The following is a 24,840-nucleotide window of genomic DNA, read 5'->3' on the forward strand; positions in this document are numbered from 1 at the left end:
AGTCTCTAAGGAAATCTCTTGCTGACCTGGGCTGTTAGGCCAGTCTCCGACTCTTGGAGATTACCTAACTCAAGGTTGCAGGTTACAATGTCCCTGTCTGTATGACTTGAACTCTCCGCTGAGAAAAGAAATACTGGGCTCAGCCTTCGGCAGAGTTCAGCACGCTTTCTGTTCTTTTTCACCAGCTGGTTCAGCATGAATTAGATCTGTTCGAGAGACGGAACTCAAGATGACACACGCCAAGCAAGATACTTGCAAATGCACATACTGGCAGAGTTACATGTACGAAAACGTTTTATTTTTATGGTGATTACATGTCGAGGGCAAAGAAGAAGCGAATAGAGGAAAATAAAGCAATCCTCCGGATTAAAAAAGAAGTTTCATCTGAGACAGCAGTAAATCTGAGTATGTATTCCAAGGACTTCTAATTGTTCCCTGACATCCATTTTCTCTTTTTTCCTTAATAACAGGGATCTGATTTCAGTAGCACATAGGGCCACTTGGAGTAAAGACTACACTTTCTAGCATACGACTAAGCTCTGACCGACACTGAAATACTGTATGTGATTCTCAGAGAACGAGCCCCTCTTTCCCTGCCTGGTCCTGACTGGCTGGAATGCAGCTACGATGGCTGGAGGTTCAGCATCCCCTTTAGACCATGAGATTTAGCCCAACAACAGAGAAGAAACTCGGGCCTCTGATGATTGTGAAGCTGCCCCACCAGCCCTGGGCTGTCTGCCCCTCGACTGCTTTTACATGGGAGAAAAGTACACTTCTATCATTTTTAAATCACTATTGATCGGCTGTCTAAATTATTCCTTATCCAGTAGCTTTTATTCCTTCACAGAAAAGACCATGTACTTTATTCTCTGAAAACACTCATAGTCTACACTTAGAAAATACATTTCACAGACTCTCAGGAAGTAGGCTTTTTTTTTTTTTTTTAACAATCAATAGAACTTAATGACTGTTAGAATTTATAGCGTCAGTAAAAGGGAAAAACTAAAAAAAATTTTTTTTAAGTGTCAGCATGCTTGCTTGTCACATTGGCAAGCAGTTTCATTCACTGGAATAATTAAGAAGGATGCTATAAAGGAGGAAATAAAACGTGTGTCTGTAAATAATACAGACTAGGCTATATGTCTAGTGTATATGTATTTATTTATTTATCCATGTGTGTGCTAGGCTGACGAGCTCTCCTGGGACTGACCTGGCTTTAGCGCTGCAAATCTGCAAAATCCCCACAGTCTTGGGCAAACTAGGAAGGTTGGTCAGCCTAGTATGTATGTATTTATGTCCAGCAGAGTAACATTTTTGCAGAAATAACATAGGAACAAAACAGATATGATATATGTTCCTTGTCTGTTTCAACACACATTGGCTCTAAAGTATTAATTTCTTCATAATAACAAGAATATTTAACTACTAAGCATGTATCATAGAATTTTAGAGCTTGTTATTTACAATAACTTCATTTTAAGAAAGAATTAGGTTTACAAATAAAGAAGAAAAGGATAATCGAGTTTTATTTCTTGTCAAATCTCACACTGGAAAGCTCTTTTTTGAGAAGTTTACTAAGGCCAAATATTTTCAAAATTGTCTTTTAGTCACTTAAGAAATAACAAAGTTTAAAGCCTTGGTCAAAGTAACTGTGTATGTTCACCTATGCCTTCCTGAATTCAGTGAACTTGAAAGCGCAGATTGTTCATGATTGAATTCAGTTTTATAAATGGTGGCATGTAGAGAAAAGCCTGCTGAGCTTGAGGTCTGTTAGAAATCCGGTGTTCAAATCCTGGCACCATCACCTCCTACCTCCAAGATGGCAGCCTGCTGACTAATCTCAATTAAACTAAGCCTTAAAGGCCTTGATTGGCTAAGAAATTAGGGATAACAGGATTTGTCTACCTTAAAAGAAAAAAAAAAAACAAAAACTCAGTACCGTCCAGTCGATTTCGACTCATAGCGACCCTAGAGGACAGAGCAGAACTGCCCCATAGGGTTTCCAAGGAGCGCCTGGTGGATTCGAACTGCCGACCTTTTGGTTAGCACCTGCAGCACTTAACCACTACGACACCAGGGTTTACTGAAGGGTTGTTGTGAAAACCCTATAAATGGGGACAATGTACTTTGTAAGTAGAAGAGTTATCTCATAAAATGTTTTTCCAAGTTGTTCCCAGTGGATTAAAGCATATACAAGCAAGGAAACAAAAACAGAAACAAATAAATGAATTGAGGATTCCCTCACTTTGTGGGCATTTTCCGAGTCCAGCACGTAGATGTCGGTAGCTGTGCGGGCCTTACTCTGCTTCACAGCGACATCTGCTGGTGAAGTCAGGGAGGTGCAGACTCTGCCTTTCACCAGACCCAAGACTCGGTTAACAGTTGCCAGAGGTCCTGTTGTTCCAAGATGTGCCTTTGTCTCTTGATCCATGTGTGAGTTAACTTTTTGCACCATTATACCCATATTTCATTACGTCTAATAATATTCTGCTTGAATATACTGTAAAAGGTTGCTTAGTAGCCTTGTTTCCTAGAATATTTGACTAATGAATTATTTCCCAACAACTTGGAATATGGGGCACTTAAAGCCTTTTCCTTTAAAAGTAATGGTATGGTGACTTTTTAATGGTCAATCATCTCCCAAAGGAGCCATGGTGTTGCAGTGGTTAAAGTACTTGCCTGTTAATGGAAAAGGATGGTGGTTTGAACCCACCAGCCACTCTGTGGGCGAAAGATGTGGCAGCCTGTTTCTGTAGATTACAGCCTTGGAAACCCTATGGGGCAGTTCTACTCTGTCCTGTAGGGTCACCAAGAGTCGAGTTGACAGCAACAGGTTTTGGGTTAGAATCATCTCCAAAGCAATAATGAAACTCCAGAAATGCGTATGGTTGAGGTGGAGCAAAGACGGTAGCTTAGTTACATGCGCCATAACGTCCCCCTGCGCCAAACACCCCCCAAAAAACAACTGAAATGAAGTAGATAACAGTCTGGAAACACTGAACATCAAAAAAGGTCTAAGAGCTGAACTGAACACCAACTGGAAGGAAAAAGTGAGATAGTGCAAAAAGCGAGGACTAACATCGAACAGAGGAGCTCAGCCATCTGTCCTGGCAAGATGCCACCATCTTAGGACAAAGCCAGCAGTGACCCTGGGTGACGAAAACAGCAAGACAAATTCACAACTTTCCCAAAAGGGTCAGAGAAACTCTACAGACATACATGGAGAGAGCAAGGATCCAGAGGTGGAGACTCAAGAGTGGTGGCCCCTAGCCTCAGGGGTGAGTGGTGTGCACAAAGTGGTGGACCGACACAGTGTTGACAGGAGGTCTCCCACCCAGCTGAGCCCAGGTGGCCCCCCTCCTTGAGCTCAAGTGGGGACAGGTTCTGTTCGCTGGCTGCAGTGGACACATACCCTAGGGCAGAGGGGCACACTCCTCCTCACCCCAACCTCCTGATCAGAGGCAGCAGAGGGTCCCACACCCCAGCCACCTTGCCTGACTGGGAGACCACAGCACGGGCCTCTCTTCTACCCTTCTACCCCACCCACCTCATCCACTACTGTCTACCTGACAAGTGGGATTAGGCACACCCCCGTGCAAGTGCCTGCCCACCACCTATACCCTCCTGAGGAGGCGTGACTATGTGTGCATCCCCCACCACTCCTTCAGCCTTCCCCCTGCCTGGCACAGGGGGCGCAGTGCCACTGTGCTCACATTCACTCAGTGCTACTCCCTCTCTCCTCCCGTCTAGTGCAAGGTGGAAGCAGCGCAGCTGTGTATGCATCCATCCGCTATGCCTTCCTCCCTCCCCTTTCCCAGTGCGAGGTGGACGTGCCGAGACTGTGCGTGCATCCCCTCCACTGCCCCTTCCTCCCTCTCCCTTCCCAGTGGAAGGCAGCATGACTGCCAGTGTATCCACCCAGCATGCCTCCATCCCTCACCCCTCCCATCAAAAGGCAGAACGCTGCACCTGCACACCTAGCATAAGGTGGAAATGTCACCTGCTGCACCTTCCTCCCTCTCCCTGCCCACAGACAGGCAGATGTGGCATGGGTGAGGGTGCATCTGCCTGCCATTCCTGCCTCCCTCCCCTTGCCTAGGAGGAAGTAGAGGTAGCATGACTGTGTGCGTGCCTGCCCGCCACCCTCCTTTTACCATCCACACCTCCCCCTCAACCAGCAAGAGGTGATGAGCCCTCTCCTACTCACCCACCATGCCCACCGTACCACCCAATCTACCTGCACAGAGAGCACACACTTCCCACTCCTGTGCCACCAAACCCAAGACAGAGACCAAAGCCCAATCAACCCACACTCAGCCTTCTTGCAAAACCAGTAAAAATGGACCTGAGCTCCCACACCTACCTACCTACCCCAGTCACATGGAGACAGGTAGGGAGTATTCCAGCATGGCCAGTCCAGCAACCAGAGCACCATGGCAGCCATGCCTGCCAGGAATCATCAAAACAAACAAACAGACCAAAAAAAGAAAAAAAACAGGACCCAGCAAACAATTATACAATTAAAAAATAGAGATAATAACCCCTTAATGTCTTGGAGACAACAGGCAATAGCAAGCCACCTAAAGAAGCAGGGCAAGATAGCTCCAGCAAGTGGCCAAAATAAAGAACTAGAAAACCTACCTGAGGGAGAAAAGGTAATGGAGCTACCTGATCAGGAATTCAGAAGTCTTATGTCTTAGTCATTTAGTGCTGCCATAATAGAAATACCACAAGCTGATGGTTGTCCTCCATATAGGAAGCATGGCCTAACCAAGTTGATACACACATTCAATCCATGACACCTTATATATCCAGGACCCTATAGGGTCCTCAAAGGAATCAAGGAAAGCACATATAAAACTAAGGAAAACACAGACAAACCTATGGAAAACAGACAAAATGGTAGGAGAATTCAGGAAAACAATACAAGAACAAAATGACAAAATAAACAGACAATTGGAAACCCTACAAAAACAGCAATTAGAAATCCAGAAGCTTAATAAAATTTCAGAAATGGACAATAACTTACATGTGGAAATAGAGGAATAACTTACACATGATCAGAATCCCAGAAGCGGAGAAGTCAACAAAAAGTGCAGAGAACATTGTTGAAGAAAACTTCCCTAATATCATGAAAGACAAGAAGATAACCATCCAAGAAGCACAACAAACCCAATACAGGATAGATCCCAAAAGAAGAACACTGAGACATATCATAATCAAATTTCCCAAAACCAAAGACAAAGAAAGAATCCTGAAAGCAGCTTGAGAAAAACAAAAGATCACCTACAAAGGGGCATCAATAAGACTAAACTCTGATTACTTGGCAGAAGCCATGCAAGCAAGAAAACAATGGGATGACATATATAAAAACTTGAAAGAAAAAAACTGCCAACAAAGAATTATATAGCCATCAAAGTTATCCCTCAAATATAATGATGAAATTAGGACATTTCCAGACAAACAGAAATCAAAGGAATTTGTAAAAACCAGGACAACTTTAGAAGAAATGTCACAGGGAGTCCTTCGGACAGAAAACTAGCAACACCAGACAACAATCTGAGATTAAAACACATGACAATATTAGCCAGATATCAACCCAGATAAAGAACTCTCAAAGATAAAATAAACCTAAAAGATGGAAAACAAGGAACCAGAGATGTCAATCTGTAACTGACGACCACTTCAAAACATAAAAGAGAATAAAAGGTATAGGTTTAGAACTTCCAAATGGAGAGAAAGTCAAGGCAATATCAAGAAATAAATGACTGCTTTAAACTTAGGAGGAAACCCTGGTGGTGTAGTGTTTAAGTGCTACAGCTGATAACCAAAGGGTCGGCAGTTCGAATCTGCCAGATGCTCCTTGGAAACTCTATGGGGCAGCTCTACTCTGTCCTATAGGGTTGCTATGAGTCAGAATCAGCTCAATGGCACTGGGTTTGGTTTTGGTTTTAAACTTAGGAAGATAAAGGAAAACTTCAGGGTAAGCACAAAGAAAGCTAACAAACCTATTCATCAAAATATTAAAGAAAGAACTCATGAAGACTCAGTACACACAAAACCAGCAACAATGAAGGAAATGAAAAGTCACAATTAAAAAGAACTCAGCACAGAAAATTAAATGGAATGAAGAAACCCACAATACCACAAAAAAAAAGAAGCATAACAAAATGACAGGAATAAACTCATACCTATTGATAATCACGCTGAATGTAAATGGCCTAAATGCACCAGTAAAGAGACAGAGAGTGGAAGAATGGATACAAAAGAAAAGAAAAGAAAAAAAAGACCCATCAATATGCTGTCTGCAAAAAACACACCTGAGACAAAGATATAAATAAACTAAAACTTAAATTATGGAAAAAGATATATCGATCAAACAATAACCAAAAAAAAGTAGGGGTGGCAATATTAAACTCTGATAAAGTAGCCTTTAAGGGAAAATCTACCATAAAAGACAAGGAAGGACATTATATAATGATGAAAGAGTGAATCCACTAAGAAGACACAACCATAATAAATATATATGCACCCAATGACAGAGCTCCAAAATACATAAAACAAACTCTAACAGCACTGAAAAGAGAAAAGACATGTACACGATAATACTAGGAGACTTTAACACACCACACTTGGTGAAGGACAGAACAACTAGAAAGAAACCCAACAAAGACACACAGAAGATCTAAATACCACAATCAACCAACTTGACCCCATAGACATATACAGAACCCTTCACCCAACAGCAGCAAAGTATCCATTCTTCTCCAATGCTCATGAATCATTCTCCAGAATAGACCACAATTTAGACCACAAAGCAAGCCTCAACAAATTAAAAAACATCAAAATAACACAAAGCATCTTCTCTGATCACAATGCTATGAAAACTGAAAACAATAACAGGAAAAGTGAGGAAAAAAATCTAATACATGGAAATTGAATAACACCCTGCTTAAAAACTGCTGGGTAATAGAAGAAATCAAGGATGAAATTTAAAAAAAATTCTTAGAATCAAACGAGAATGAAAACACAATGTACCGAAACCTTTAGGATACAGCAAAAACAGTGCTCAGAGGTCAATTTATGGCAATAAACACACACGTCAAAAAAGAAGAAAGGGTAAAAATCAAAACATTAAGCCTACAACTTGAATAATTAGAAAGAGAGCAGCAAAAGAAGCCCACAGTCACTAGAAGAAAGGAAATAATAGAAATTAGAGCAGAAATAAATGAAACAGAGAACAGAAAAATAATAGAAAGAATCAATAAGACTAAAAGCTCGTTCTTCAAAAGGAGAAAATGAAAATAAGAAATAAGATGGGTGACATTACAACAGAATCTACTGAAATAAAAAGGATCATAGCAGAATACTACAAAAAATTGTACTCTAACAAATTTGAAAACCTAGAGGAAATGAATACATTTCTAGAAACACACTACCTACCTAAATTAATACAAACTAAGGTAGAAAATTTGAAAAGACCCATAACAAAAGAAGAAATTGAAGGAACCATAAAAAAACTCCCAACAAAAATAAGCCCTGGCCCAGACAGCTTCACAGGAGAGTTCTACCAAATGTTCAGAGAAGAGTTGACACCAGTTCTACTCAGACTATTCCAGAACATACAAAAGGAAGGAATATTCCCAAATTCATTTTATGAAGTCAGCATAAACCTGATACCAAAACCAGGCAAAGACATTACTAAAAAAGAAAACTACAGAACAATATCCCCCATGAATTTAGATGCAAAAATTCTCAACAAAATCCTAGCCCATAGAATTCAACAGCATATCAAAAAATAATACATCATAACTAAGTGGGATTTATAACAGGCATGCAAGGATGGTTCAACATTAGAAAATCAATCAGTGTAATCTGCCACATGAATAAAACAAAGGAAAAGAATCACATGACCATCTCAATCAATGCAGAAAAGGCATTTTATAAAGTCCAACACCCATTCCTGATAAAAACTCTCAGCAAAATAGCGATAGAAAGGAAATTCCTCAACATAATAGAGGTAATTTATACAAAACCAACAGCCAACATTATACTTAACAGAGAGAGTCTGAAAGCATTTCCCTTGAGAACAGGAACCAGACAAGGATGCCCTTTATCACCACTCTTAATAAACATTGTATTGGAAGTCCTAGTGAGAGCATTACAGCAAGAAAAGGAAGTAATCGGCATCCAAATTGGTAAGGAAGAAGTAAAACTATCCCTATTCACAGACATATGATCCTATACATAGAAAATCCCAAAGATTTCATAAGAAAGCTATTGAAACTAATAGAGGGATTCAGCAAGGTGGCAGGATACAAGATCAACATACAAAAATCGGTTGGATTCCTCTTCATCAACATAGGGAACTCTGAAAAGGAAATCAGGAAAGAAATACCATTTACAACAGCCCTGCAAAAGATAAAATACTCAGGAATAAATCTAACCAGGGATGTAAATGACTTATACAAATTAAATTACAAAACACTACTGCAAGAAACCAAAAGAGACCTACATAAATGAAAAAACTTATCATGCTCTTGGGTAGGAAGTGAAAATGTCAATACTATCCAAAGCAACCTACAGATATAATGCAATCCTGGTCCAAATACCAATAGCATTCTGTAACAAGATGGAAAAACTAATCACCAACTGTATATGGAAAGAAAAGAGGCCCTGGATAAGCAAAGCATTATTGAAGAAAAAGAACAAAGTCGGAGGCCTCACACTACCTGATCTCAGAACCTGCTATACAGCCACAGTCTTTAAAACAGTCTGATACTGGTACAATGACAGACCCATAAACTAATGGAACAGAATTGAGAACCCAGATGTAAATCCATCCACCTATGGACAGTTGGTCTTCAACAAAGGACCAAAGTCCATTAAATGGGGAGGAGACAGTCCAGTTGACAAATCTTGCTGGCAAAGCTGGATATCTATCTGTAGAAAAGTGAAATAGGATCTATATCTTATATCATACATAAAAACTAACTCAAAATGGATCAAAGACCTAAATATAAAACCTAAAACTATAAAGATCTTGGAGGAAAAAATAGAGACAATGCTAGGGGCCCTAATACATGGCATAAATAGACTACCAAACATAAGTAAAAATGCACACACAGCAGAAGATAAGCTAGATAAATGGGACCTCCTAAAAATTAAACACTTATGCTCACCAAAACGCTTCACCAAAAGAATAAAAAGAGAATCTATAGTTTGGGAAAAAAAAATTTTTTTAGCTACAACATATTTCACAAGGGCCTAATCTCTAAAATTTATAAAAAACTTTAACACCTCAATAATAAAAAACAATCCAATTAAAAAATGGGCAAGGGATATGAATACACACTTCACTCAAGAAGACACTCAGGCAGCTAAGAGATATATAAAGAAATGTTCAAAATCATTAGCAATTAGAGAGATGAAAATCAAAACTACAATGAGATACCACCTCACCCCAACAGTATTTGCACTAATTAAAAAAGCAAATCAAATGTTGGTGAGGTTTTGGGGAGACTGGAAGTCATATACACTGCTGGTGGGAATGTAAAATGGTACAACCATTAGAGAAAATGGTATGGCACTTCCTCAAAAAACTAGAAACAGAAATACCACATGATCCAGCAATCCCACCCGTAAGTATATACCCTAAAGGAATAAGAGCCATAACATGAACAGACCTATGCACACACATGTTCACTGCATCCTTATTCACAGTAGCAAAAAGATGGAAAAAACCTAAGCGCCTATCAACAGATGAATGGATTTACAAATATATGCACAATGAAATACTATGCAACGTAAGAATGATGAATTTGTGAAACATTTCACAATATGGATGAATTTGGAGGACATTATGCTGAGTGAAGTAAGTCAACCACAAAAAGAGAAATATTGTATGAGGCCACTATTATAAAGTAACAACAAAAGGTTTATGCACAGTATTATGGATTGAATTGTGGCCTCCAAAAATGTGTGTCAATTTGGCTAGGCTATGATACCCAGTATTGTGTGATTGACTGTCTACCATTTTGTAATCTGATATGATTTCCCTGTGTGTTGTAAATCCTACTTCTATGATTAGTGGCAGTTATGCTAATGAGGCAGGAATCAATCTACAAGATTAGGTTGTCTCTTAAGTCAATCTCAATTGAGATATAAAAGGAAGAAGTGAGCAGAGAGACAGGGGGATTTCATACCACCGAGAAACAAGAGCCAGGAGAATAGTGTGTCTTTTGGACCTGGGGTCCCCGCGCTGAGAAGCTCATCAATCAGGGAAGATTGATGACAAGGACCTTCTCCCAGAGCCGGCAGAAGGAAAAAGCCTTCCCCTGGAGCTTCACCCTGAATTTGGACTTCTAGCCTCCTAGACTGTGAGAGAATAAATTTCTCCATGTTAGAGTCATCCACTTGTGGTATTTCTGTTACGGCAGCACTAGATAACAAAGACACACAGAAAAAAAAAAAGATGAAGAAAGAAAAAAAATTCTTTGATGGTTACCAGGGATGGGAGGGAGAGGGAGGGAAAATTACCAAATAGACAGAAGAGACGTGTTAATACTGGTGAAGGAAAGGCAATAAACAATGTAGGAGAAGTCAGTACAACATGACCAAGGCAAGAGAGGTCAATGAAAGGAACGCAAGAATAAAGGGCAACTAAGGAAACCCTGGTGGCGTAGTGGTTTAAGAATTCAGCTGCTAACCAAAAGGATGGCAGTTCAAATCAACAAGGTACTCCAACAGTTTTACTCTGTCCCATAGGGCCACTATGAGTCAGAATAGACTCAATGGCAACTGGTGTGGGTTTTTTGTTTGTTTTTCGGTTTACGGTAAATACTGTAGCATAGACAATCCTGCAACAGTAGTGTTAACAAACACTAATTTACAAATGGATACATAGGTAGAAAGATATGCCGAGAGTCATGAGAGGGTGTAAGGGTGCATGCCCGCCGGCAGATACAGGCTTGGTGATGGCTGTTTCTACATAGGCGACTGTAGGTGCTGCGCATATATTAATACAAACAATAGAGCACACATGGGGCACGGTCAGGGAAACCTCTTCCACGTTAGACAAACATCTCGTGAGATGAAGTTCCTAGGCATGAAGGCAAAGAATCATAGACTTGGGGGACATCTACATCAATTGGCATAGCACAGTTTATAAAGGCAATGTTCTGCATCCTAGTTGGGTGAGTAGCATCTGGGGTCTTAAAAGCTTATGAGTGGCCATCTAAGACACAACTATCGGTCTCTTCCCATCTGGAGCAAAGAACAGTGAAGAGAACCACAGACTTAAGGGAGTGATTATTCCAAAGGACTTATGGACCACATGAACCACAGTCTACACGACCTGGTAGAACTAGATGGTGCCCGGCTACCACTAACGACCACCCTGACTGGGATCACAACACAGTGTCTCAGATAGAGAGGGAGAAAAACTGCAGAACGAAAAATCAAATTAAAAAAAAAAAAAGATCAGACTTAACAGGTCTGACACAGACTGGAGGAACACCCGAGACTATAGCCCTAAGACACCCTCCTGACCTGGAACTGAAGCCATTCCCAGAGACCACCTTCCAGCCAAACACTAGACAAGCCCATAAAATAAACAATAACACCCGAGAGGAATGTGCTCCTTAGAACAGCCAATTTTTTTTTTTTTTTTTGGTTTATGGTAAATATTATAGCACCAAAAGGGCAATATTTGCCCAGAAGCAAAGATAAGGCAGGAAGGGGTAGAAAATCAGGATGAAAGTAAATGGAGAACCCAGGGCAGAAATGGGGGGAGTGCTGACACATTGTGGGGAATGAAGCCAAGGCCGTGAAACAATGTGTGTGCCAACTATTGAAGGGGAACGAATTTGCTCTGCAAACTTTCACCTAATCACAATAAAAGAAAGAAAGAAATGCATATGGTTCTGCCTCCAATATTTTAATACGGATCTGGTACATGGCAGATGCTCAATTAGTGATGACAGTGACTATGATGATGATGATGATGACGGTGATAAGAAGAATCCTAGTAACCAGGAGCAACTATGAGCCGGGCACTGAGTGAAGTACAGATGCTTTATCGACCCTATAATAATGTGGTACAATATTATTACTGCCATAATGAACGAGGGACAATTTTCTATCCCAAGACAGCTCACCAATCAGTAGTTTGAATTTTGTTATCACAGAGAGAACGAAATGAGGTGAATTTATCATAATTAACTAGACAGTCTTTTCCAGGCTATTGCCATTAAGTCAGAAAGGAATTTGGACCCTTGCTGAGACAATATTACCTTTTCTTTCCAAAGGCTTTCTATGTGTTTCAAATTATTTGAGGTCATCTTACGACTTGTGCCAGGCATGGTGATGGACAGGCATATTTCCTTATTCTGACCCCTGATTCGCAACGCAGACAGAGGGACATCGCTGCTTTTAGTTTCGATAGCAGTGGTATGTACTGCAAGATTCCAAATAAAAATTTGGAAAGGGTTTCCCTACAATTCATTGCAGTTGGAGACACCCTCATTTTAGGGGTCTCTGATAATACTGTCAGCTTCTTAGATGGTAGATACACAATTCATGCTGAACTGAGCATTGGTTGTGCTTTTATTTTCCAATACTGGACCGCTTCAGTGTAAAACACTCTCCCACTCTGAAAAGTTTCTGATGTTACAAAATATCAAATAACTTTTCCTATGATCTAAGCAGAAAACAAATTCACTATCCAAGTAACATCCTTGTTATTATTATTTGCTTCAAGGGGAAGCATTCAATATTTCTCAACTAAGTATAATTTTAGCTGCAGTTTCTTTGTTTGTTTTTTGCGTGTGTGTGTAGATACCCTTTGTCAGATTAAGAACGTCTTCTGTTGTCAGTTTGCTGAGAGTTTTTATTATAAAGGGGTTTTGAATTTTACTGAAGGAGAGATTTAAAATTTTGTTTTTGACGTTTAGATCTTTGTTCCACCTAGAATTAATCTATGTATGTACTGAGATAAACCATTATCCCAGAAATATTTATTGAATAGTATATATCCTCCAGGACAAAGATCCCCTGCCATATGTGCAATTTCTGTGTGTACACTGGATTGTTTCTGGACTGTACTCTATTTCATGGGCTACCTTCCTGTTCTTGCACTGGTGCCACACTGTCTTAATGACTATGGCTTTACAATATGTTTTGATATCTGGTAAGGAAATCACCACTTCCCAATCATCACTCTTTTCCTGCAAAATTGTTTTGGTTATATGTTTCATGTTATCTTACTTGGAAATTTTAAAATCATTTTCTCATCTTTCATGGAAAGTCCTATAGGGATTAAAAAAAATTCATTGAATTTATGGATTAATTTATAGAAAATGAGTATCTCTGTTACATCAAGCCCTCCTATCCATGAACATGGTATATTGCTCCATTTGTTTATATTTTATTTAATTACGTTCAATAAAGTTTTATTATTTTACCCTCAAAAGTCCACATACTTTCCTCAGGGTATCTTATATTTCACTACTTGAAGCAATATTTTTTAAAAGCTTTGTTTATTTTAAAACATGTATAACAAAAAATTTGTCATTTTAATATTTAAGTGTACGTTTTAATCATATTTAAGTGTACAGTTCAGTGACACTCATTACATTCACTATGTTGTGTACCCATCACCACTACCTATTTCAAAAGTTTTTCATCATCCAGAACATAAACTCAGTACCCGTTGAGCAATAACTCCCTATCCCTCCTCCCACCTGCCCCTGGTAACAACTAATAAACTTTTGTCCCTATGCATTTGCCTATTTATGTATTTCATATAAATGGGATCATACAATATTTGTCCTTTTGTTTCTGACTTATGTCACTTAGAACAATGTTTTCATAGTGTGTATCAGAACTTCATTTCTCTTTACAGCTGAGTAATATTCCCATTGCATGTACTATATTTTGTTTATCCATTCATCTACTGATGGGCACTTGGGTCATTTCTACCTTTTGGCTATTATGAATAATGCTGTGATGGACATTGGTGTACAGGTATCTGTTTGCGTCCCTGTTTTTTGAGTTTCACCTAGGAGTGCAATTGTTGGGTCATATGGTAATGAATTGCATCATATGCATGTGAAAGCTGGACGATGAATAAGACTGAAGAGGAATTGATGCCTTTGAATTGTAGTGTTGGCAAAGAATATCGAATATACCATGGACCGCCAAAAGAATGAACATATCTGTCTTGGAAGAAGTAAAACCAGAATGCTCCTTAGAAGCAAAGATGGTGAGACTTTGGACATGTTGCCAAGAGGGATCAGTACCTGGAGAAGGACATCATGCTTGGTAAAGTATAGGGTCAGTGGAAAAGAGGAAGACCCTCAACAAGATGGCTTGACACAGTGGCTGCAACAATGGGCTCAAGCATAACAACAATTGTGAGGATGGCGCAGCAGTGGGCAGTGTTTCATTCTGTTGTGCATGAGTCGGACCGACTCGACGGCACCTAACAACAACCACAACATGGTATGTTTAACTTTTTGAGGAACCACCAAACTGTTTTCCACAGTGGCTACACCATTTTACATTCCCACCAGCAATGGATAAGGGTTCCAATTTCTGCACATCTTCACCAATACTTGTTATTTTCTATTTTTCTGATAATAGCTATGTTGGTGGAGATGGAGTGGTCTCTCATTTTGGTTTTGATTTACAATTCCCTAATGACTAACGACGGGGCACTGGTGGCATAGTGGTTAAGAACTTGGCTGCCAACCAAAAGGTCAGCAGTTTGAATCCACCAGCCTCTCCTTGGAAACCCTATGGAGCAGTTCTACTCTGTCCTGTGGGGCCGCTGTGAGCCAAAATCGACTCAACGGCAGCAAGTTTTTTTTTTGTTGTTTGTTTGTTTGTTTGTTTAAATGTCTAATGATGTTGAGCATCCTTTCACATGCTTATTGGCCATTTGTATATTTTTGAAGAAATGTCTATTCAAGTCATTAGTCCACTTTTTATTTGGGTCACTTGTCTTTTTGTTGTTGAGTTGAGGAGTTTAAAAAATATATATCCAAGATATTAAATCTTTTCAGGCATATGTTTATTAAATATTTTCTCCCAGCCTGTAGGCTGTCTCTTCACGTTTTTGTTAAAGCCCTCTTGATAGAAGAAAGTTTTTAGTTTTGATGAAATCTAATTTATCAATGGAATAATATCAAATAAGTCTAAGGCACAGTTATCACTGGAACAACCGGGGCTCACCTGGCCCCCATCTGGTCAACTTTTACGTGAGTGTTTTAAAACACTATTAACTGGTAAAATGGGACAATAATAGGGCTTCTGTGGTGGGATTCTTGTGGAAAGTAAATGACACAATGGGCACAAAGCGCTTAACACAATATCTGGCACAAAGAAAGCATACAATATGTTTTAGTCATTGTAGTGATTACTAAAAGAAGCCCTGGTGGCACAACGATTAAGTGCTCAGCTGCTAACCGAAAGGTTGGCTGTTGAAACCCATCAAGCTGCTCCATAGGATTAAGTTGCGACAAACTAGTCCTGTAATGATTATAGCCTAGAAAACCCTATGGGGAAGTTCTACTCTGTCTCATGGGGTCACTGAGTTGGAAATTGACAGCATCCAACCACAACATCAACAACAATTATTATTAATACTGTAATTATTATTACTACCATTGCATGGATGACCATATGGTGGGAATTCAAGTATTGCATGGGTGACTGAGTTAAGTCACGTTCAATGGCCCAACCTAAGCTTCTATGATTTATCATTCTAGTCTTGTAAACTTAGATCAAATCGAATAACTGTAATACATCAGTGTTTTTGATAGAGGTAGAAAAACAGGAGAATAGGGTTAGGATACTCTATGTCAAGGAGAAAGGTCTAAAGGGGAAAAACAAAACTGTGGGTAATAAAAAATCTCAACGTTGGCTCCTAAGGGTGTTTGGCAGGGGGTATTGGACAGAAATTTGTAGCACAGAAAACTAAATACTCAGAGATGACAATGTTGCCTTCCTCTTTAGTAGCTCTAAGTTTGAGGGGCACTTCAGAACAATCAGGGAGTATTACAAGTTAATCGGTGCTAAAATTTTAAATCTTGAAATATATAGCCCTAGCCTTTTATAGGTCAAATTATCATTCATTTTATGATAATCTTTATACTGCCAGATCAAATACACCAAATCGTTTATTTCAGAAAGTGCTTTTTGGTATTTCAAAAGATTTATCACCAGGAGAGCATTTGAAACACAAAACAAATGGATGAGCTAAGTTCTTGGCAGCTCTAAAGAAATAATTGAAATATATTTTCTCATAAATTACTTACTTGCAAGAGTAATTGTCATGGTTTGAAAATGTGTTTTTGCATGTGGTGTGTATAAGTGTTTGTAATTCTTATACAATGTGTTCCAAAAATGTAGTTAAGGTGGTTAAAAAAAAAAAAAAAAGCATAATTGGCTTTCTGGGTGTTTAGCAAATTCAATATCATGATATAGTGAAATTAGCAATCCAATCCTTTTGCCAAAAAAAAAAGAGAGAGAGAGAGATGAACAATATTGTTGTTAGGTGCCCTCGAGTAGGTTCCAACTCATATCGACCCTATGTACAAGAGAACAAAACACTGCCATCCTCACAATCGTAGTTATGTTTGAGCCCATTGTTGCAGCCACTGTGTCAATCCATTTCCTTGCGGATCCTCTTCTTTTTTGCTGACCCTCTACTTTACCAAGCATGATGTCTTTGTCCAGGGACTGGTCCCTCCTAATAACTTGTCCAAAATACATGAGACGAAGTCTCACCATCTTCACTTCCAAGGAGCGTTTTTGCTGTACTCCTTCCAAGACAGATTTGTTTGTTCTTCTGGCAGTCCATGGTATATTTGATGTTCTTCGGCAACACCACAATTCAAAGGCATTAATTCCTTTTCCATCTTCCTTATTCATTGACCAGGTTTCACATGCTGTCATAGATTGAATTGTGTCCCCCAAACATATGTGTATTAATTTGCCTGGGCCATGAATCCCAGTATTTTGTGATTGTCCACCATTTTGTCTTTTGATGTGATTTTCCTATGTTGTAAATCCTATCTCTATGATGGAAAAAAATGGGATTGGTGGCAGTTATGTTAATGAGGCAGGACTCAATCTACAGGATTAGATTGTGTTTTAAGCCAATCTATTTTGAGATATAAAAGAGAGAAGCAAACAGAGAGACATGGGGACCTCCTGCTAGCAAGAAAGCAGTACTGGGAGCAGAGCATGTCCTTTGCACCTGGGGTTCCTGCACAGAGACGCTTATAGTCCAAGAAAAGATTGATGATAAGGACCTTCCTCCAGAGTCGACAGAGACAGAAAGACTTCCTCTGGAACTGTCACCCTGAATTTGGACTCGTAGCCTCCTAGATTGTGAGAGAATAAACTTCCGTTTGTTAAAGCCATCCACCTGTGGTAATTCTATTATAGCAGCACTGGATAACTGAGACACGTGCATACGCAGTAATTGAAAACACCATGGCTTGGGTCAGGCACACCTTAGTCCTCAAAATGACATCTTTAATTTTTAATACTTTAAAGAGATCTTTTGCAGAAGATTTGCCCAGTGCAATCCATTGTTTCATTTCTTGACTGCTGCTTCCATGGGCATTGATTGTGGATCCAAGTAAAATGAAATCTTTGACAACTTCAATATTTTCTCCTTTTATTGTGATGTTGCTTATTGCTCCAGTTGTGAGGATTTTTGTTTCCTTTATGTTGAAGTGTAATACATACTGAAGGTTGTAGTCTTCTGATCTTCATTAGTAAGTGCTTCAAGCCCGCTTCGCTTTCAGCAAGCAAGGTTGTGTCACCTGCATATCGCAGGTGGTTAATGAGTCTTCCTCCAATCCTGATGCCACCTTCTTCTTCACATAGTCCAGCTTCTTGGATTATTTGTTCTGCATACAGATTGAATAAGTATGGTGAAAGGACACAACCCTGACACACATCTTTCCTGTCTTTAAATCACACAGTATCCCCTTGTTTTTTTCCAACAGACTGCCTCTTGATCTATGGACAGGTTTCTTGCAAGCACGACTAAATGTTCTGGAATTCCCATTCTTCGTAATGTTATCCATAATTTATTATGATTCACACAGTTGAATGCCTTTGTGTAGTCAATAAAACACAGGTCAACATCCTTCTGGTATTCTCTGAATAATACCCAATAGTGTTGTCAATGACAAATCTTTAGAGAGGAGGATAGGCTGAGAGACAAACTTCCCTAACCATGGCTGGAATTCAGACATGTCTGGGCAGGTCTCACAAAACATGGGGTGGGTGCTCAGAAATCTGGGGTTCGTGGTATTAAGAACCCTCTTTGGGAAGATGTCTAGCACAAGGAGCTTAATTTAGGTACAAAACCTTAGTCCTTGGCAGGCAGTAGGCATTTTGAGAACTTGAGGAGTAATCCTGGGTGGCCGTTGAGCCCAGGGAAAAGAGAGAGTTTAGGTAAAACAGAAAGAACTATTTTACTGCAAACTCAGTAACATGCTGGGAGTCAAGCAACCTGTTCAGGGGGCCTGCTATGGATTGAATTGTGTTCCCCCCAAAAATGTGTTATAAATAGTAACTTTTTACACCTGTGGTTATAATCTTATTTGGGAATGAGTTGTCTTTGTTATGTTAATGAGATGGGATTAGTGTAGGGTGTGTCTTAAATCAATATCCTCTGAGATATAAAAGAAATTAAACAAGCAAGTTAGAGAAGCAGAGATGGGGGAAGAGAGATGCCAAGCCACATGAAGATTGCCCAGGAGCAGAAGCTCAAGTGATATAAGGAACTTCCTCCAGAGCAGACAGAGAAAGCCTTCCCCTAGAGATGGCACACTGAATTCAGACTTCCAGCCTTTTAAGCCATGAGAAAATAAATTTCTGTTTGTTAAAGTCACCCACTTGTGATATTTCTGTTACAGCAGCACTAGGTAACTAAGACAGGGCCTCTCTACTCAAGAAGAAAGACAGGTGTTCTCCCCTACCCTGCCACAGGCTGACACAGAGCCTTGTGGGTTCAGGGTGGGTTAGAGAGGTGGCCCCAGCACAGCATAGCTGAGCCAGGAAGTGTGGAGAGAAGAGCCGTGTGGGCCTGTAGACTGGTCTGGATACTCTGGGGTGGAGACACATGTGGGATGCCTGTGGAGACTCTAAGAAATACTTGGTCTGGGGGCACTTTACAGGGGTTGACACTCATCTTGAGCATGTTGGCAGGCTGAGTCAGCAAATTGTGGGCCAAGATATTCATGGACCTTGTGTACTTTATGGGTTCATAAAGATTGGGGATACTTGAGTGCATATCAAATAATACCTTACATTGTTCTCTGACCCCAAATCCAAGACACCAAAGGAAAAAACACAAGACAAGGAGGATATTTTGAGCACCTAACTTGATATTTTTCATTCAAATGTGGGGACAATTAATAGAGATGTTCTGATTTGAATTTTTATGGTAGCATTTAACCAATTTGTAAATCAGTCCTAAATTACACCCACGTTTAAAAAATCTTTACATGTCCTTTGATGTATTTTATCTGACAAAAGATACTTCTTGCCTTTGGAAAGCAAAGGAAGCTTTCCGTCCGCCACTGAGAGTGCTGGGACATGCTCCACTCTGCACACACAGATGGGCTTTCCGCGGTCTGTGGCCAGACAAGGTGCCAAGAAGCATGGAGAATGCAGCCCTCTGAATGGAGAAAGGTGGAGTTGGAGGGAAGTTCTCCCCCACACCTCGTTACCATTGGGTCGATTCTGACAACGCAGCCCTCTGAATGGAGAAATGTGGAGTTGGAGGGAAGTTCTCCCCCACGCCTCGTTACCATTGGGTCGATTCTGACTCATGGTGACCCCATGTGTGTAAGAGGGGACGTGTGCTCCATGGCAGTGGCTGTAATCTTTCAGAGAGGAGCCCTGGTGGTGCAGTGGTTAAGCACTTGGCTGCTAACTGAAAGGTCAGCAGCTCATCTCCCACCAGGGAGAAAGATGTGGCAGTCTACTTCGGTAAAGATTAACAACCTTGGAAACCTTATGGGGCAGTCCTACCCTGCCCTCCAGGGTTGCCATGAGTGAGAAATGACTCAACGACAATGGGTATTTTACAGGTCTTTCAGAAGAAGATTGCCAGGCCTTTCTTCCTATGTGCCTCTGGGTTGACTTGAATCTCTAACATCTTAGATAACAGCTGAGGATACTAATCATTTGTATCACCCAGGAAGGAAGCTTAGAACTCACTTCATGAGTCCAAATAATCCATCTTCTAGGTGGAGAGACACAGATTCAGTCACCCCACGTGATCTTGCCCATGTTCACAAGCCAACTATTGGCAAAGCACAGAATTTAATGTGGCTGTCGTTACTCTAGACATTCCTTTCCATCAACCATAAATGCCCCATAAAGATACTTGTAAACGCCTCCCAGAACATGTCCCCAAGCTCGGCCTTGGCACTGTACCTTGGAGTATGCTCTTCACTATGGCCTCCGTGTGATCAGCCAGGAGATCCGCCTTGGTAATTGCAGCCAGGGACAGGTAGTTAGACATGTTTCTGCACAGTTCCTTGTTGCCTCTGTGGAGGAATTTCACTGCAATGGGGATGGCCAATGCCATCACAGGGGGCTGGTTGTAATTCTGAAAAAATTTTTAAAAAAACATAGATAATAAGGGACTCATTTATTCATTCATCCAAAAAAATTTTATTGAGCTAAGCTCCCAGAGTACAGCTATGAAAACATAGCTCTGCCCTCTTTACATCACATTTGGGAACTCTGGGAACTCTTGGTCTTGCTAGGGAGACCTAAAGGCAAACAGCCTGGGATAAAAAAATGTGTCTTGACCCCTATATCCAGTGTAACATCCAGCGAAACCTGGACAATGAATAAGGAAGACTGAAGAAGAACTGACACCTTTGAATTATGGTGGTGGCAAAGAATATTGAATATACCATGGATTGCCAGAAGAATGAACAAATCTATCTTGGAAAAAGTACAGCCAGAATGCCCTTTAGAAGCGAGGATGGCAAGACTTCGTCTCACGTACTTTGGACATGTTATCAGGAGCGACCAGTCCCTGGAAAAGGTCATCATGCTTGGTAAAGTAGAGGGTCATTGAAAAAGAGGAAGATCCTCAGTGAGATGGACTGACACAGTGGCTGCAACAATGGGCTCAAGCATAACAACAATTGTGAGGATAGAGCAGGACTGGGCAGTGTTTTGTTCTGTTTTGTGTAGGATCACTACGAGTTGGAACTGACTTGATGGCACCTAACAACAACAACAAATTTTTATATTTTAATACTTTCAAATCCATTTTCCAGACTCAGGGATCCATCTGACCTATGAATAGAGAAAAATGATATTCTGCAACCTAATTTGGTACCCCACCATTAAGTAAGCCACGTTGAAAGCTCTCACCCTATTCCTTGGTGGCAAGTTACGTGCTTGTATAGCAGTTGCACTCACTAGGTCTTATCCTTTGTAGAGTTCCTAAAAACACCTGACCATTGGACCTGGCCCACAACCAGATTTCTGTGATACTTTGCCTTTGTCTGGACTATCTACCCCTCCCTAATGAATTTAATTGGGCTGGATTGAACTGGGCCATTACCAATGTGATGAGCTAGGAGGTCTCCCAGGGGCTGTCTCTCAGCTTTAGAAGTCTGGGCATACCCTTGTTCAGGCCACACAAAATTATTTGTATCCACTGAAGCTAGCTCAGACCACGGGGTTTCCTCAAGGCTGATGCACTCCCAGCATGACGATTTAGTCACCCATGGAAAGGACTTTTCCCACGTCAGACCTAGGGCTTCCCTTTCACATTATGTGGACAGCAGTGGACATATTAGCCACCAGAATGTCCACTTACAACCATAGAATCAGCTCATAGCAAAGGGAAGTGCTGAGGAATATGTCACTAGACCATGGTGAAACCTGATTAAAAAAAAAAACAACACTCTTGCCCAATGACTGAATACCCATCTCTATGACTGGAACGCTCCTGTCCATCAGATTCAGCCTCCTTCTAGACTGTGTCGGTTACATGTGCCAAAATAATTACCCCATGCTGACCATCCTTTTCTTCCTAATGCACTCTTCAACCCCCCCCCCAAAAAAAATAAACCTATTGCCATTGAGTCCATTCCGACTCATGGCAACCCTATAGGACAGAGTAGAACTGCCCCATAGAGTTTCCAAGGAGTGCCTGGTGGATTCAAACTGCCAACCTTTTGGTTAACAGCCATAGCACTTAACCACTATGCCACCGGGGTTTCCTCAGGCAGGTAATATTTAGGAATGCCAGTTGATTTGGCCATTTTCTCAATTATAATCACATTCTAACCCTGCCGCCTTGACATTACATTCCTAAACCACCAAATCCATTGCCATCAAGTTGCTTTCAACTCACAGAGACCCCATACACTTAGGTCCCTGGTGGCGCAATCGGTTTGCGATTGACTGCTAACCTAAAAGTTGGCAGTTTGAACCTGTCCAGTGGCACTGCTGAAGTAAGGCCTTGAGATCTCCTTCCCTGAAGATTACAACCAAGAAAACCCTATGGAGCAGCTCCACTCTGTAACACATGGGTTCGCTATAATGTGACATTTGAGCTACCTCAATTTTCTTGGGTGTTCAGTCTCTTTTACTCAGTTTCTTGGGTTGCGTCTATGGACAACCAAGCTTTCCATTACATATAGATTTTTGCTAATTTAACTTATAAATGGCACAGTCTTGTCCCTGTCATGGTTAATCAAAGCCCCAAATTTGAGGGTAGAACACACTCACACAATTCTTCTTGGAGCTTCTCACCAAAGAACTCCATGCCTGTTTTACTTTACGTACTCTAGGTCTTTAACCAAGAACAGCTTGCCACCAGAAAAATAGAAGTCTTCCGTTAGGGGATTATGTCTCCAAGCATGTTTACCTGTAACTTGTGAGAAGCCAAAGGTGTTGGCACTGGGAAGTACAATTTAAGCGTTCCCTACTAACTGTGAACCCAGACAAGGCACAGTCAAAGATGACTGGAAATCAGTATTCCCAACAACCGATGGCTTTAAACCTGTGGTAAGCTAGCACTTGCCAGCAACCATGAAAAAACTGCCTGTCTTAACCAATTTGATCATATTCTTTTTATAGCAATTTTAGATACTTTAGAGAAAAACACTGGCCAGTCATTAAAGTCATTTGGCAACCTCTCAAATGACAAAAGTGAAAACATTAAGCCAAAAGCAAATTGTTCATATAAACACCAAGGAATTGCCACCAGAAGTCCTCAGCCTTTAGCGTCTAGAGAGTTCCTAGCATGTGTATCAAGAAGCGGCTATCACCACTGACCACAACAGGATATGAGGGAGGGCCCGGGAGGCAAAGATGAGGCTTGACAGATGTGGGTCCCAGTGACCTGACAGACACTGGCCATCCTTCTTCACGACTGAGCTTCACTTTCAAGAGCAGCAGGAGGAGTTGCTAGCATAGTAGGTTTTGGGCCCATGAAATGATTTTATCTCTAGAATTCTCTGGCCCGCAGCAATGTTAATGGCACACGTGCAGAGAAACCACTATGAGGACGATCCTGCAAATAAGCCACTTTAACAGAAATCTTGGTGGCACAGTGGTCAAGAGCTTGGCTGCTCACCAAAAGGTCAGCAGTTTGAATCCACCGGGCACTCCTTGGAAACCCTATGGCGCAGTTCTATCCTGTCCTATACGGTCACTATGAGTCGGAATCGACTCCATGGCAATGGGTTTGGCTTTTGGGTTAATGCCCGAGCCCGTGGCAGACCCTGCTCCTCAGTGCAGACGTGACTGTGTTGGCGTGTGGATCGTCTTATATACAGATGGGTGCTCAGCGAACAATTCATTGAGGTGAAGTGTAGAAATAAAGACTTGCTCATGGGACAGCTGTGTCCAGCTGTAGCAGTAAAACAAGAGGGCTTTGTTCTACAGATGCCAAAAACTGTATTTTGTAACTAGATTAGCACCAATTTGAGCTTTTGGTGGAGATTTTCCTTTTTAAAAGCACTTTGGGAACATTTCCCAGTGCGTTAAAACTAAAAAGAATAAAGCTAAGTAGGAGAGATAGATCTGAGGCGATAGCAACTAAAAAGCTGTTTGTCTCTTAGGCCCCGAATTCAATGAAGAGCCAGAAAAATGGTTAATCTCAAGAAATGTTAAGCATCATTTGTTAAAATAGGGTGCCTTCATTATTCATATGGAGCCCTGGTGGCTCAGTGGCCAAAATCAAAAGGTTGACAGTTCAAATCCACCAGCTGCTCCTTGGAAACCTTATGGGGCAGTTCTACTCTGTCCTCTAGGGTCACTGTGAGTCAGGATTGACTCGATGGCAATGGGTTTGGGTTTTGGTTTTGGTTATTCATACATCATTGATTAGATAACAAAAAAACCAAACCCGTTGCCATAGAGTTAATTCTGACTCATAGTGACCCTAGAGGACAGAGTAGAACTGCCCCATAGAGTTTCCAAGGAGTGCCTGGTGGATTTGAACTGCTGACCTTTTGGTTAGCAGCTGTAGCACTTAACCACTACACCACCAGGGTTAGTCAAGCTAATTTGGGATTTACATATAAAATGCTTGGTTCTTGGCAGCGTGGCTATATATAAAAGCTGAACGGCACAACACACCTAAGTTTTCCTGGTGCTTTTGTCTGACAGATAATAAGGGAGCAAGGAGCCCTAATGGCACAGTGGTTAAAGCGTTCAGCTGCTAACCAGGAGGTCGGAGGTTCAAACCCACCAGCCGCTCCATGAGAGAAAGATGTGGCAGGCTGCTTCCAAGCAGATTAAAAAAAAAAAAAAAAAAAAGCAGATTAC

General features: G+C 40.8%; 1 protein-coding gene across 2 annotated transcripts in view; it reads right to left on the bottom strand.

Moving 5' to 3' along the window:
- VEPH1 (ventricular zone expressed PH domain containing 1) overlaps window positions 1-24,840 on the bottom strand; it is a 251,398-nt gene that overhangs the window by 190,422 nt on the left and 36,136 nt on the right. For both annotated transcript variants that reach the window (XM_003416131.4, XM_003416132.4), the window contains exon 3: window positions 20,470-20,644. In XM_003416131.4, the coding sequence (XP_003416179.1) occupies window positions 20,470-20,644 (175 nt within the window). The remainder of the gene's footprint in view (window positions 1-20,469; window positions 20,645-24,840) is intronic.

The sequence above is a fragment of the Loxodonta africana genome, chromosome 23, assembly GCF_030014295.1.
Source record: "Loxodonta africana isolate mLoxAfr1 chromosome 23, mLoxAfr1.hap2, whole genome shotgun sequence".
NCBI classification, from domain to species: domain Eukaryota; kingdom Metazoa; phylum Chordata; class Mammalia; order Proboscidea; family Elephantidae; genus Loxodonta; species Loxodonta africana.